The 12,755-nt window shown below is 40.9% G+C and overlaps 1 protein-coding gene across 1 annotated transcript in view; it reads right to left on the reverse strand.

Moving 5' to 3' along the window:
* Positions 1–12,755, reverse strand: part of PTH2R (parathyroid hormone 2 receptor) — an 89,440-nt gene that overhangs the window by 36,088 nt on the left and 40,597 nt on the right. The window contains exons 3-8 of the mRNA XM_072978076.2: positions 10,537–10,647; positions 10,315–10,436; positions 9,105–9,202; positions 7,076–7,262; positions 5,691–5,844; positions 674–734 (exon numbers count right to left, since the gene is read on the reverse strand). Coding sequence (XP_072834177.2) covers positions 674–734; positions 5,691–5,844; positions 7,076–7,262; positions 9,105–9,202; positions 10,315–10,436; positions 10,537–10,647 — 733 coding nt within the window. The remainder of the gene's footprint in view (positions 1–673; positions 735–5,690; positions 5,845–7,075; positions 7,263–9,104; positions 9,203–10,314; positions 10,437–10,536; positions 10,648–12,755) is intronic.

Here is a 12,755-nt window from a genome sequence, read left to right on the forward strand (position 1 = left end):
AAATATCTGATGAGCACCTTGAGCACTCACTGAGAATTGCAACAAGTTCCATCAAAGCAAATATGGATGCATTGGTGGCTGAGAAACAATGTCAAACATCTCACTAACTTCATTTCCAAGTAAGTTTAATATGGTAATTATGTTTTCTATGGTTTTTTGGGTTTTTTTGGGGGGGTTGGGTTTTTTTTGCTGATCAGGTATCGTTATTGTTATATTATTTTATGTGGGGCTCAAACCAAATTTTCATCTTTTAATGTGGCCCAGGGAAGGTGAAAATTTAGACACCCCTGGTGTATAGCATGGTCTCTCACTCCCTCTTGGGGTCAGTTCTGATAATGACAACATGGAAATATATTTCTTTAGCAAATATATATAGCATGGTATCTGGCTTCCTCTTGTGACCAGTTCTAGTGAGTTCATCATTACAAATATTTATTTTTGAGATAATTGGGAAGTATTGAATACACAACCTCTCTATGTAAATCTAGGCACCACTGCATTAAAAAGAGTACTGGTTTAATGGGCCTGTGGCATGTTTTAGATTACATTGCCAGATAACTTCCGTCTTTATGGGCGTACAAAATACATAGATAGTTTTCTCATGTGGTAGCATGCCAGTTACCACACCATAAATTAAAAAGTCCAAGAAAGCTATTGCACCAGAACTACTTACCTTGCATCTGCCACAGTTGCTCGAACCACCGCCCAGGCCACTACAAAGATACCTGGAAACCCTACAAAGACAAACAATACATTGTGAGAATAGATTCTCCTTGAGGAACTAACCAGTGCATAAGAATTCGCAAAGAAGTGGCAGAGAGGGGGAGAGAGAGTCTGTCTCATAAGTGAAATAGAACATCTAAGAGATCACTAACCCAGAATGAAAACAAAACATAATGCGAAGGGGATCAGCTTTCCAAATTCAAGTGTCTATCAGCAACAAAGCACATACTAAGGAAAGGGAGGAGAAAGTGATTTAATCAGTGCTGGTTCTGGTACTTTCCTGGGCTCCATGATCACTGCAGATGGTGACAGCAGCCACAAAATTAAAAGACGCCTGCTTCTTGGGAGGAAAGTGATGACAAACCTAGACAGCATCTTAAAAAGCAGAGACATCATCTTGCCAACAGAGGTTCGCATAGTCAAAGCTATGGTTTTTCCAGTAACAATGTATGGAAGGGAGAGCTGGACCATAAAGAAAGCTAACTGCCAAAGAATTGATGCTTTTGAATTGTGGTTGTGGAGGAGACTCTTGAAAGTCCCCTGGACTGCAAAGAGAACAAACCTATCCATTTTTAAGGAAATCAACCCTGAGTGCTCACTGGAAGGACAGAACCTGAAGCTAACACTCCAATATTTTGGCCATCTTATGAGAAGAGAAGACTCCCTGGAAAAGACCCTGATGTTGGGAAAGTGTGAATGTAAGAGGAGAAGGGGACGATAGAGGACAAGATGTTTGGACAGTGTCATTGAAGCTAGCAACATGAATTTGACCCATCTCCGGGAGGCAGTGGAAGACAGGAGGGCCTGGTGTGCTCTGGTCCATGGGGTCACGAAGAGTTGGACATGACTTAGCAACTAAACAACAACAATTGTGGTGCATCAACAGGTTCTGTAGAAAAGCTGAAACTGATACTGCAGGTAAACAGCAATCCTACTTTTGCCTTCCTAATACATCATATTTCTAACACTGACGACATGTGGGTCCTTTTCTTGAAACTATTGCATATGAGTGTTCTCTGTGTAAGCTTATTGCTTACAATACAAAACTTCTGACTAGAGGTGGCCATGAATTGCCAATTCAGAGCTTTGTGCTGGTTCATTTTTCAGACAAACAGCACTTCCGAGCCTTGTCTCCTCTGGAGGGTGCCCACTCAGAGGCAGCGCCCCAGGTTCCCTGCCCGACATCCTCAGGGCACTGCCTCTGAGTGGAAGCGCCAAACACTTGTTCAGCCCAAAACCAGCAGTTCACGTCCATTGCTAGTTTCAAAGGGGCAATTGAGAGGCTGAGAGAGAACAGAATTAGATTCCTCAGTATATTGGAACGGATCCAGGGCACCAAGGTTCTTCACGTTTTTAGTCCTATGAAGGCACATTTGCAATGACAGAAAATTATTTATTTATTTATTTTATTTTTATCAAGCCTTTCTCCAAAAAGAGACTCAGCGCAGTATTTTCAAGGTAAATTGTTACTATGACTAAGGAGTAAATCAAACAGTATAGATAAAATGCACATGATTTGATGAGGGAAATCTCAATTCTAGCAGCTTATCTGGGAGTAGGTTGTATGGTTTTCCATAGGGCAGGCCTACTTCCAGTGAGGCATTCACAATCACTCAGGATGTTGTTTGGACTTCAAGAAGATTGCCATATTGCTAACATTAAACTAAAATAAAGGGGATGTGAACTATGCTGCTTATCTTTGGATGACAACTCTGTAAGGGTTTCACAGTTTCAAATTTGTGAGGAAAACACATTTTAAAATTGGTTGGTTCTATACAACATGAGAGTAATCTATTTCCTTCTGGGTACATAAGATTTGCTGAGTTTGTGGTACAATAAGATCCCATTATCCACAGAATCAGTAACCACTGATTCATTTATCCACTGTCTGAAAATATTAAAAGAAAAAAAATCCAGAAAAAAACTATTTTCACATTTATTACTAGAACTGGCCACTAGAAGGAGCCAGAGACCATGCTATGAATACTTGTTGTGAAGGACACATAGCATGGTCTCTAGCACCCTCTAACGGCCAGTTCTGATAATGCATGTGAAAATATTTTTTCTGGGTTTTTCTTCTTTTTATCATGTTATAAATATAGCGTTCACAATTATCTGTGGTTTTCAGTATCCACAGGGGCTTGGAACCAATCACCAGCAGATATGGGGGTCCTACGGTACACCAAAAGCTCTCACAATTATTTAAGCAGAGATTTTATGGACAATGTGTGAACATCATGGTGAGGCACTTGTGAAGTCATCAGAAATAGTGTAAGCTTCACAGAAGCATAGGGAGCTGGGCAAGATAAAAATCTTCTAGCCTATTATGTATATGAAGCACAGATCCTAACTTAATGTATATGCTAACAGAACTGGCTGCAGATTGGAGATCACATGCCTTTCAGAAAGAGCAGCTGGCGAACATGGGAGAACGCAGAGTGGTACATCTCCTCCTTTTAGGCATCTCATTGGCCAATGTGCGGAACAGAATTCTTGACTAGATGAACCCTTTGGTCTGATGGTGCATATAACCCTCTTATATTCTGAACTTTTTTTCTGACTCAGTGACAGAACACTAAGACTTTAGTTTTTCAGGCTCAGTACATGGTGTCTCCTTGTTTTTTTAAAAAAATGATTGTTGATTGCAGGACTGGATAGAACTTTTCCTGAGGATACAGAGCACCTGCGCTAGTTCAGAATACATAGTATGGGACTACGTTGCAGAGTTTTGAATTTTGGTTAAATCCCTCTAGCTGCCCAACAGAAGACCCTCAAGTTCCCCAGATTATTCCACCCCTTTTTCTCATCAGCTGGTACTTATAGTCTCAGTAATTCCCTCTCAGATATTAACAGTAAAAAGAATAAAAGGTTTTGTTACTTACAGTGAACAGATAACAGCAAACTAAAAATATGACTACTTTGAGCAACAGGCCTCAACAGACTAATTGCTTTTAACCAACAACAGAGAGGGGGAAAACGGGGGGGGGGGGCTCCCTTTGAAATCAGAGGCAGGAGGGAAAATTTAGTTAGTACTGGATAGAATGACAGTCATCCCAGTGCAGGATGTGAGGTTGCAAAACCTCCAGCAGACTATATATTGATTTAGTATAAGTAAAGCTCGTAAAAAGTTACTCTGTTGGACTACGAGGCCCAGGATTCCCCATAGCCATCCGTAGCTAGGGGTTTTTGGGAGCTGGAGAGTAAAAGAGTGACTTTTGCACGTTCTGTTTTGATTGTGCTCCATCATGTTATGCACACCGAACTTCTCTTAGCTGTGAAAAGTTGAGGTAGCTCCAGGATGCCATTGTTTAACAAGGAATGAAAACTTAGATTTATCCACCCTTGCTTCTTGCTTAAAATGAAAAATGGAACTACAGACCTTGCATCTTAACCAGCACAATTCCATGGAGGTCATCAACATATAATTACTTCCAGTTTAAGGTGTACATCGAAACTCACATCATGCAGGCACAACAGCATTGCCACAGCAGAGACTGCATGGCGGGGGGTGTCCAGTCTCAAAAATTTCACTAGCTAAGCAGCTCTCCAAATGCAATCAAGAACTACTGTGCAGATGGGAATGAAATCGAGCCAGCAAAACTGACAGAGGCCAAACACCCAGTCTTTATAAATACTTCCCTCCACCCAGCATGGCCATAAGGCCCTAATGGAATCTAATGGAACTACCACGAGAGGATTCTTTCCTAGAGCTACCTAGCTCTCCCTGAATAATTTGGGGACACTAATCTATGACAGCATGAAGAATTCTACTGGAGACGCCTACACCCTGTGAGCACGTATGCACACATGAACACACACACACATCCTGCCTCAGAGAATTGATGTTTTCAGAGTTCCCTCAGGAAAGGGAAGGATTGTTAAATCAGTTTCAGTCTATAGTACAGACATATCCCAAAGCTACCCATATACACTCAGCTCCAACACTGAGCTGTGAAACGTGAGCATATTATTTGCCATATCTAAAGATTTCTGCTGTGGGGAGCTTCATAGCTGATGAATATGTTTATTTTTATGCCTGGCACATGTAGATCACAGCAGGATATTCTCAGAGTAGAACGTTCCACACCCACACTAGTAAGAAAGCTGCAAAGGTGACCCTTTTTTCTACTTGTAGTTTCCAGATGGGGACTATTATACACAACCCTCCAAGTCAAACTGAGGGTTTCAGCTAGGAAAGGCTAGAAGGAAAGTGGAACTGTTTAATCATGTCACCTGCAGGAAGGATGGGGAGGCTGGGTCAATTGAATATCTTCTTGCTGTTGATCGGTATACAGGTAGAAAATGAAACCTGAATTAGTACATAATTAATCTATTAATGCTCCAAGGATTTCCAAACTGTCTTAATGGAAACATTCTAATAGCTGCTATTGCATAATATTGGGAAAATAAAAGATTATGAAATTGTTCCTCCATGTTCATGTTTTTCCTTATCCTGAAATATAATACTAGTAGTATAATACTGTATATTGTAGAATCCTTAATTCAAAAATAATCTATATAACATATTTTAAAAATATATTTCTCTATCATAAAATATTAAAATAAAATCATTTTGGGGATAGATACACACTAAATCTGCAATCCTATGCACACTAATTTGGAATTAAACCCCACTAAGATTTACAGTACATCTGATTAAGCCCAGATTAGATTGCATAAATGGAACTTGAATTTTCAAATTGATTTCAATAGGATGTAACTGTAATTAATGACATTAAGCACATTAACTTTTGAATAAGCATACACAGAACTACAGTGTTAGTCAAAATACAACCCCATGATCTTGCAGTACATACACACTTCCTTCTGACTTTGTGGTTAATAAAACAAAGAATTAAACATGGGAGAAATAATGAAGTGAAGATTCATTAACTTTAGAATGAACAGTTCCGATGTAGGTTTAAAAGGAGAGACATTAGTTGAATGATGGAAAAAAAATAACTCACCCCAGCCTGCTAAGGTAAACCCCCACAAGTACTTGGTATCCGAAAAGAAAGCCACAAATATTAAACTGTGGAGATAGAGGCCTTCGACCAAGATCCAGTAGTAGTTGGTTGCCAGGAAATAAATAAACATCACCACGGCAATCTTGCACCACACCTGCCAATCAAGCCAAAACAAGGACATTCTATTGTTTCAGCTGGGGAAACACAATCTAATGACATACTTGAAGGCTGACTTTCGCCTTTCTCCTTTCAAAGTCTTCTTAATTAGACATAATGAAGCGTAACAGCCAAAACAAAGCAATGTTTTATGTTAAAATTATTCATGAAATGTTACTGTTCTTTTTTTTCTTTCTTCCCATATTAATTTGTGACTCATAGTTAATACCTGAGAGAACAACAGCAGTCAGAAATATTTTAAGTGGTTCCCTTACTATTACCGCCAGACTCAGATCAGCTCTATTTCTGGAAACTGGTGTTATGGTATGGTGCAGCATACATGCAGTGAAATAGGGTAATTTGAAAATGGCGGGGCGGGTTTCAGTACACAAGTTGCTTGCCAAAATCACTGCCTATTGCAGTCATGTGGAAGACCTTCAAGGATGCAACTTTGATGCCCTCCTGCATTCAGACCTTCTCCCTCTCTCTTCCCTCATCACAGCTGCTACACACTATGCTATCCTGTAACGCCCTATCCCAAGTCATACACTCCTCTAGCCTGGATTCTTGGCACAATCCTGTGATAAGCCAAGATTCCTGTGATATTTTCACACAGTTTTGTTGCAGCTCAGTCGACTCAGGGGTGAAGAAATGCTGCAACTGAAATGGCTCAAACTGTGGTACAGTGGGATGTCAGTCTGGAATCTATTTATTAAAAAAATCCTCAGCATTTTGCAGGAGATTCCTATTCTAAGCAATGCTTGGGAAACCCTCCTTTTCAGACTTCCATCTCTCAGCATCTCCGGCAGCCATAGCATAAACTTCTTCATGCTCTGAGGCTGAGTTTGCTTATCCTCTACACCAGTGGTCCCTAACCTTGGGCCTCCAGATGTTCTTGGGCTACAACTCCCAGATGCCTTCACCACCACCTCTGCTGGCCAGGATTTCTGGGAGTTGAAGTCCAGGAACATCTGGAGGCCCAACGTTGTGGACCACTGCTGTACACTGTTTGGAGCCCAGCACTGAATTTTAAGCAATCTGGAATAAACATGGGCTGGATCCTGTCCTGGGTGCAAGGGAAATTATGAAATACTCATGGCTTCTCGGCATGAGTCATGTGGTCTTACCAAAAGTATCCTCATGTACTGAGCAGATGAGAGAATATTTGCATATAATCTGATTAGTGCAGCTCAAAGCAAACAGGGTAAGAAGAGAGGGGAAGGGCTTACATATTGAGACCTGTCTGTGACTGGAGCCACTATCACATCTCGTGGATCGCCCATGAATGCTGTGTCAAGCTCTTTGACTCCTATATGAGTATGAACTACTTTGTCTTTAACAAAGATGCTGGTAGCTCTGAGCATAAATGAGACGAATAAATGGAGATGTATGTAATTCCGGGTACAGTGGAGCCTCCTGTAGAGAGAAGAAACTACAGTAAGGGAGCTTGTTAAAAAATAGAATCCTGTTGGACCAGACCTAGCCTGCAACCCTGCTTTCCACAAAATACAACAGAATGCAAAGGAAACCCACACCTCCATTCCTTATTGTTGAGCCATTCTGCTAAATCTGGTTAGTGGGTAATTATTTGCCTACTTCCTTAACTTGTTTTAATACTTTAAAAATGATCCGGCTAGTGGCCATTGTGATATTTTGAGTCTATCAAACTGCTCCCAACTAAAAAAAGGGAAGGATAAAAACAAACATGAAGACCGTGAATGTAACACACAATTGCTTATCTATGTTTTTAGAAAGGGGGGAACTATATATCCACCAGATCACTTTGATCCTGAGTTCTCTTGCTTAATCTTTTCAGACAGCAGACCTGGGAAAGATTCTGGAGAGCTAATGCCAGTATAGCAAGAAGATCATCTAGTAATGATCCATATAATAATAGCCAGCATGACATACCTGGAATGCTTTCTGGGGGTGGTAGTTCTTCAGGAGTTACACTCTACAGAGTATAAAGAGTCAGGAGACTACCACCTGCAGGAAATATTGCAAGAGCTTCCTTCCAGGAAGCACTGCAGCAGGAAATGAAGGCCTAGAAGGCCTTCTTCTTGCCCCAATGAGTGAAAGATATCCGCAGGTATGTCGACTGGAACTCCCAGAATTCTGGCTAAAGAATTCTCACAGAATTCTGTGAGTTGTGATAATAGTAACAATAATGAAAAGCAGTGCAACCCTAATGATCAGTATACCAGGCCTCGCTGAGACAGCAGAGGTAATGTCTAACCAGGGGTCAGTACACTGTCCCTCTGGCCCAGACAAGCAGGAGGCATTATTGTCCTAAAGGGTGGTTGAGCCACCCAGATTATAATTAGATCAGGCCTTCCCCATCTATGGGCAGGTCTTGTTGTTGTTATCTGCATTAAGGTCAACTAATGATGACCCTATGAATCAGTGATCTCAAAAATGTCCTGTCCTTAGTAGTCCTGCTTAGTAGCTGCAGTTTCTTTTATGGAATAAATCCATCTCATATTTGATCTTCCAAATATGAGATGGATTGACTAGCCACAATCTAGACAGGGTTTAGTAGACATCTGGGACAGAAGATCTACTTGGAGTTCAGTAGACCATACCTTTCTTGTTGGAGATCTACTCTACTTAATGCTTGGTAGAAAGAACTCTGGCCTGGAGGAGGAGTAGGGTGTAGTTGTCCAGAGAGGCAGCTGGTCTCCCCAGATGATGGTAGACCAGGCCTCTCCTGTCAGTGACCAGATTTCTGGCCAGGCCATGAAGGAGCAGGCAGTGCAGCCACAAGATGGAGGAGTAACCTCCCTGAATCATGGCTAAACTAGTCCTTTCCTGTTGGAGGGAAGATCTATCCAGGCCTCACTAAAATAGTATTTGGATTGGACATCAGAAAAAGTCATCATAATATGTATGGTATGCTAAATTATATATATAGTTTGTAATATGTATGCATGCCTGAATGTGTGTGTGTGTGTATTAAATTTTTCTAATTTACTTTTGTTTTTGCAGTTCCAACAGTGCTGCTGATCCCCTGTGGAGGAAACGAGATGTTATCAAGGTGTTCAGTGCTATAATTACATCCTAGATTATTTTCACATTGTGAATTACAAAGTTTATTTGGTGTTGCATTTTATGCTGCTTGCCCTGAATGCCAAAATTACTAGTTACAGCTCTGCTCCCTCTATCTTTTATCAGCATGCGGCCCTTGGAATATAAAATGTTCTTACTCTTTGGTTGGAATGTTCAAAGAGAACGGTCAGGCCAGGTATGTGACTCACTCACCTGAAATAGCCAATGATGAAAATGGCCACTGCCAGGGAGCTGAAGGAGATGGAGTACCCAACTGTGTACATAACGTAGAGTCGTTCAAAGAATTCCCTCTAGAGGAAAGAATAACAGAAGGTCTTCCAGGATCATCTTTTTCATTTTGGTATTTAACTGTTATCTATTTATTTCCCCCCCCCAAAAGTCAAGTACAGTGGTGCCCCGCATACCGACGATAATCCGTTCTGAAAAAATCATCGCTATCCAGATTCGTCGCTATGCGGGACTAAAAACCCCATAGGAACGCATTAAAACACATTTAATGCGTTCCTATAGGGGAAAACTCACCGCCATGCGGAAATCCTCCATACAGCCACCATTTTCACCGCCCGGTATGCGAGGAAACCGCACGAAAACGCTGCGGGCAGCCATTTTTTCTTCCGGCAGCCATTTTGGAACCGCCGATCAGCTGTTTTTAAAACATCGCAATGCGAAGATCGGTAAGCAAAACACTTACCGATCATCGCAATGCGATTTTTGGCCATTAGGAACATCGCAATGCGATCGCTTTTGCGATCGCAAAATCCACATCACTATGCGGATTCGTCATTAAACAGTGCACTCGTTAAGCGAGGCACCACTGTAGTTCTAAAATACACCCATTAAGAGAATTCAATCTAGAGCTCACTTGATGGCACCACTTATCATGGTCAGACCCTAGTCAAAATGATTTGATCATAGATGAAGGCAAAATCCGCTAAGAAGCTTCTATTGTTGTACAAGGGTGCTCATCTTGTCATCGTCACTTGAGAGAAAACATTCTGATGAGCATCACTGTTGCATAATGGCACCTGAGTTTTATGAATGGATTCTCATTTCTCCTTAATGAAGTCACGTCATCAGAATGCAATTTCTATTCACTATAGGAGAATCTGCAGTCATTCTGATGTTGGAGATTTGACGTGTCCTGGATAATTACAGAAAAATGAAGCTTCCTTAGAACAGGCTAACCTCAGACCAGCACATGTCCTATCAAATCATTACCTTATGGATCCATTTTCTTGCTTGGATTAAAATAGATGGTGCTTATTCACCGTGAATTTAGAGGGTGGCTTTTTGATGGCCAAAGGGAGTCAATAAAAGTCCCCAAGGTTGTCAGCACAATCACCACAACCTGGCAAAAGTTGGTTTACCATCAAAACCTCTCTACTGAAGAAAAAGCCCATACCTTCCCTGGGCTGACTTCTCTCTTCAGGAAATGAAGGCATTCCGAATAATTGGACCATGTTCGGTTTAAGCTTTGCACATAAGCCCATGTTCCATTTGAGCTACAGTGTCTGAATGCCATACCTGCAAGGAAAACACAATATTCTGACAGTTTAATGATGTTTACGCCCTGCCCCAGCTGTTTTTTGAAAGATAAACACAACCAGAAGCCCACAGCTGGTACCTTTGTGATTGAAGTCGTATATATAAGAAGGGCATGGGACAGCTAATGTTTTCCCTGGTGACCCCTTTGGCCAGCAAATTAGACCATCCCATTCTGGAAAGCATTCACCTCCTGAGGAAGAAAGGGAAACAAAAATTCTGGAAACAGAAGCCACAGAAAATCATGAGAAAAAGACAATCTGGTCCTTCTGATGTTTTGTTTTTTTACATCTTTTGAAAACAGTTCCCAAATATTTGCCAAGTCAATGTTAATGGCGAATAAGACCAAAGAGGAACTTAAAATAATCTCTTGATTTGTGCATGAGGCATGGACAACACAAACACAAGGACATCCCTGTATGCTACAGGTGAAATTTACCATCAAGTATACAATATTAATGTACTTGATTGCAATTGCAATCATAATAGAATTTTCCAGTTAACTCTCACAATACAGGATTGTTTACATCTGAGTTTCTTCAGGAAAGTAATGAGCCAGCCTATTTATTTCTCATATTTGCTTCCTCTTCTTTTCCTAATAATATTTTTATCTCCTCCAACTATTCTGTGAGATAAGACAGATAAAACCAAACAATTTGTCCAAAGCCAAAAGAATTGCTTTCATGGATGAGTGACAGTCTTCTCAGATGCTGGGCCTAAAATCCTATACTCCCTTACTGGGAAAAAAACTCTAATAAACTCAAATGGTGCTCCTTCTGCACAGGCATATATAGGACAGCAGTATAAGAGGGTGACCACATTACCATTTATCCCCATTTTTGTTGCCCTGGTCAAGTGTAAACCATTTTATGGAGACTACATGACATAAAGCCACTCAACCCACCTCTGTCCCATACCCATCTGTCCCATTAATGGAAAGATCTATTTAAATTCCACAGTGCATGAGGAATAAACACCATTAGCTGAAAACATTGCAAGACAGCTTGCCTGTCTAGCTATAGTATAGGGGTGCAACTACACAACAAAAAAAACACGAACAGATCTAGGAAGACAACCACACAGGAGTCAGTAGAAAGCAAGGAGGAAATAGGCTGCCAGCATTATTTGCAGCTTGTTAACATAGCTCTGCTGTGGCTGTCCAGATTTGTAGGAGGCATGGCTGTAGCAGAGCCACCTTAACAAGTTGCAAAGAAGCATTGATTAACAATTTCTTCCTCAATTTCTGTTGACTCCTTGGCCTTTTTCCCCTTTTGGTCTTCTAGGTATCATAGCACAACAGCACCAAGACTTTTTTTAAAAAGAGAAAGGGAATGAGGAAGGAAGGAAAGGGAAGACAAAAGCAAGCAGACTTGGGCACCAGGTTTGGAGACAAGAGTATTCAAATGACATCCAGTTTTTCATGGGCCCACTCTCTCAGTGCTGCTCTAAACAGGTAGATGTCTCAAAACAAAATGGCTACCCCCCCCTCCTTGTTGGCACAAGCAAACACGTTGTCTGAATCAGTGGGAATGCATTTGCTACCAAAAAAAAAAGAGTAGAAGCCCCAGTGGCACTGGGGAAAAATTAGATTACTGGGGAGAAACTCCAGGCTAAGGGTGTAACTATACAGTGAGAGACATATGAATTCACTCACATTCTCTCACTGTGAAGTCGCACAAGGGGATTCAGTTTTCTTCCATTTAGGTGGCAACAGGCAGATGACAAAAAAAGCCTGTAGTGTTGGAATACACTACTGTATTACAACCTGGATATGATGCCTTTTAAGAGGTCTTGGTTAGGGACTTTTCTGGACTGGGGTTTAATGTCAGTCGACTAAGTAGCATCCAATAACTCCCTCTCTATTCTTTTTCTCGCTTTTTTTTCTAGTCAAGGTTTTGTAATTGTTAGAATCGGAGTTAATTATGAAGTCTGAAGACACAGTGAAGTGTTCTGTCAGCTATGTAACCAGTCAGTCAGCTAGAAAGCATGAAATAAGATAACCACTTAAGCTCAGCTAATAGTTTTCCACACAATATGTTTGTTTTGATATATAAAGAACTGTAAGTAAACAGAAACCTTGTATTGTTTTTAATTAGCAGGGTCTGTGAATGAATGTATTGACACAGTAAATGTCAGTTGAGACAAACTAACCAAATATGGGTTGGTCTACTGAGGGAGAGCTGTAATAAACTGGAACAGACAAATAAACAGGGGCTCTGTCTAACAAGCAGAAGCTACAAAAAAGTGAGTACTAGCACTGTTTGTATGTGCATGTGCGTGCTTGCATGCACATTTTGTGAG

Source organism: Pogona vitticeps, chromosome 1, assembly GCF_051106095.1.
Source record: "Pogona vitticeps strain Pit_001003342236 chromosome 1, PviZW2.1, whole genome shotgun sequence".
NCBI classification, from domain to species: Eukaryota; Metazoa; Chordata; class Lepidosauria; order Squamata; family Agamidae; genus Pogona; species Pogona vitticeps.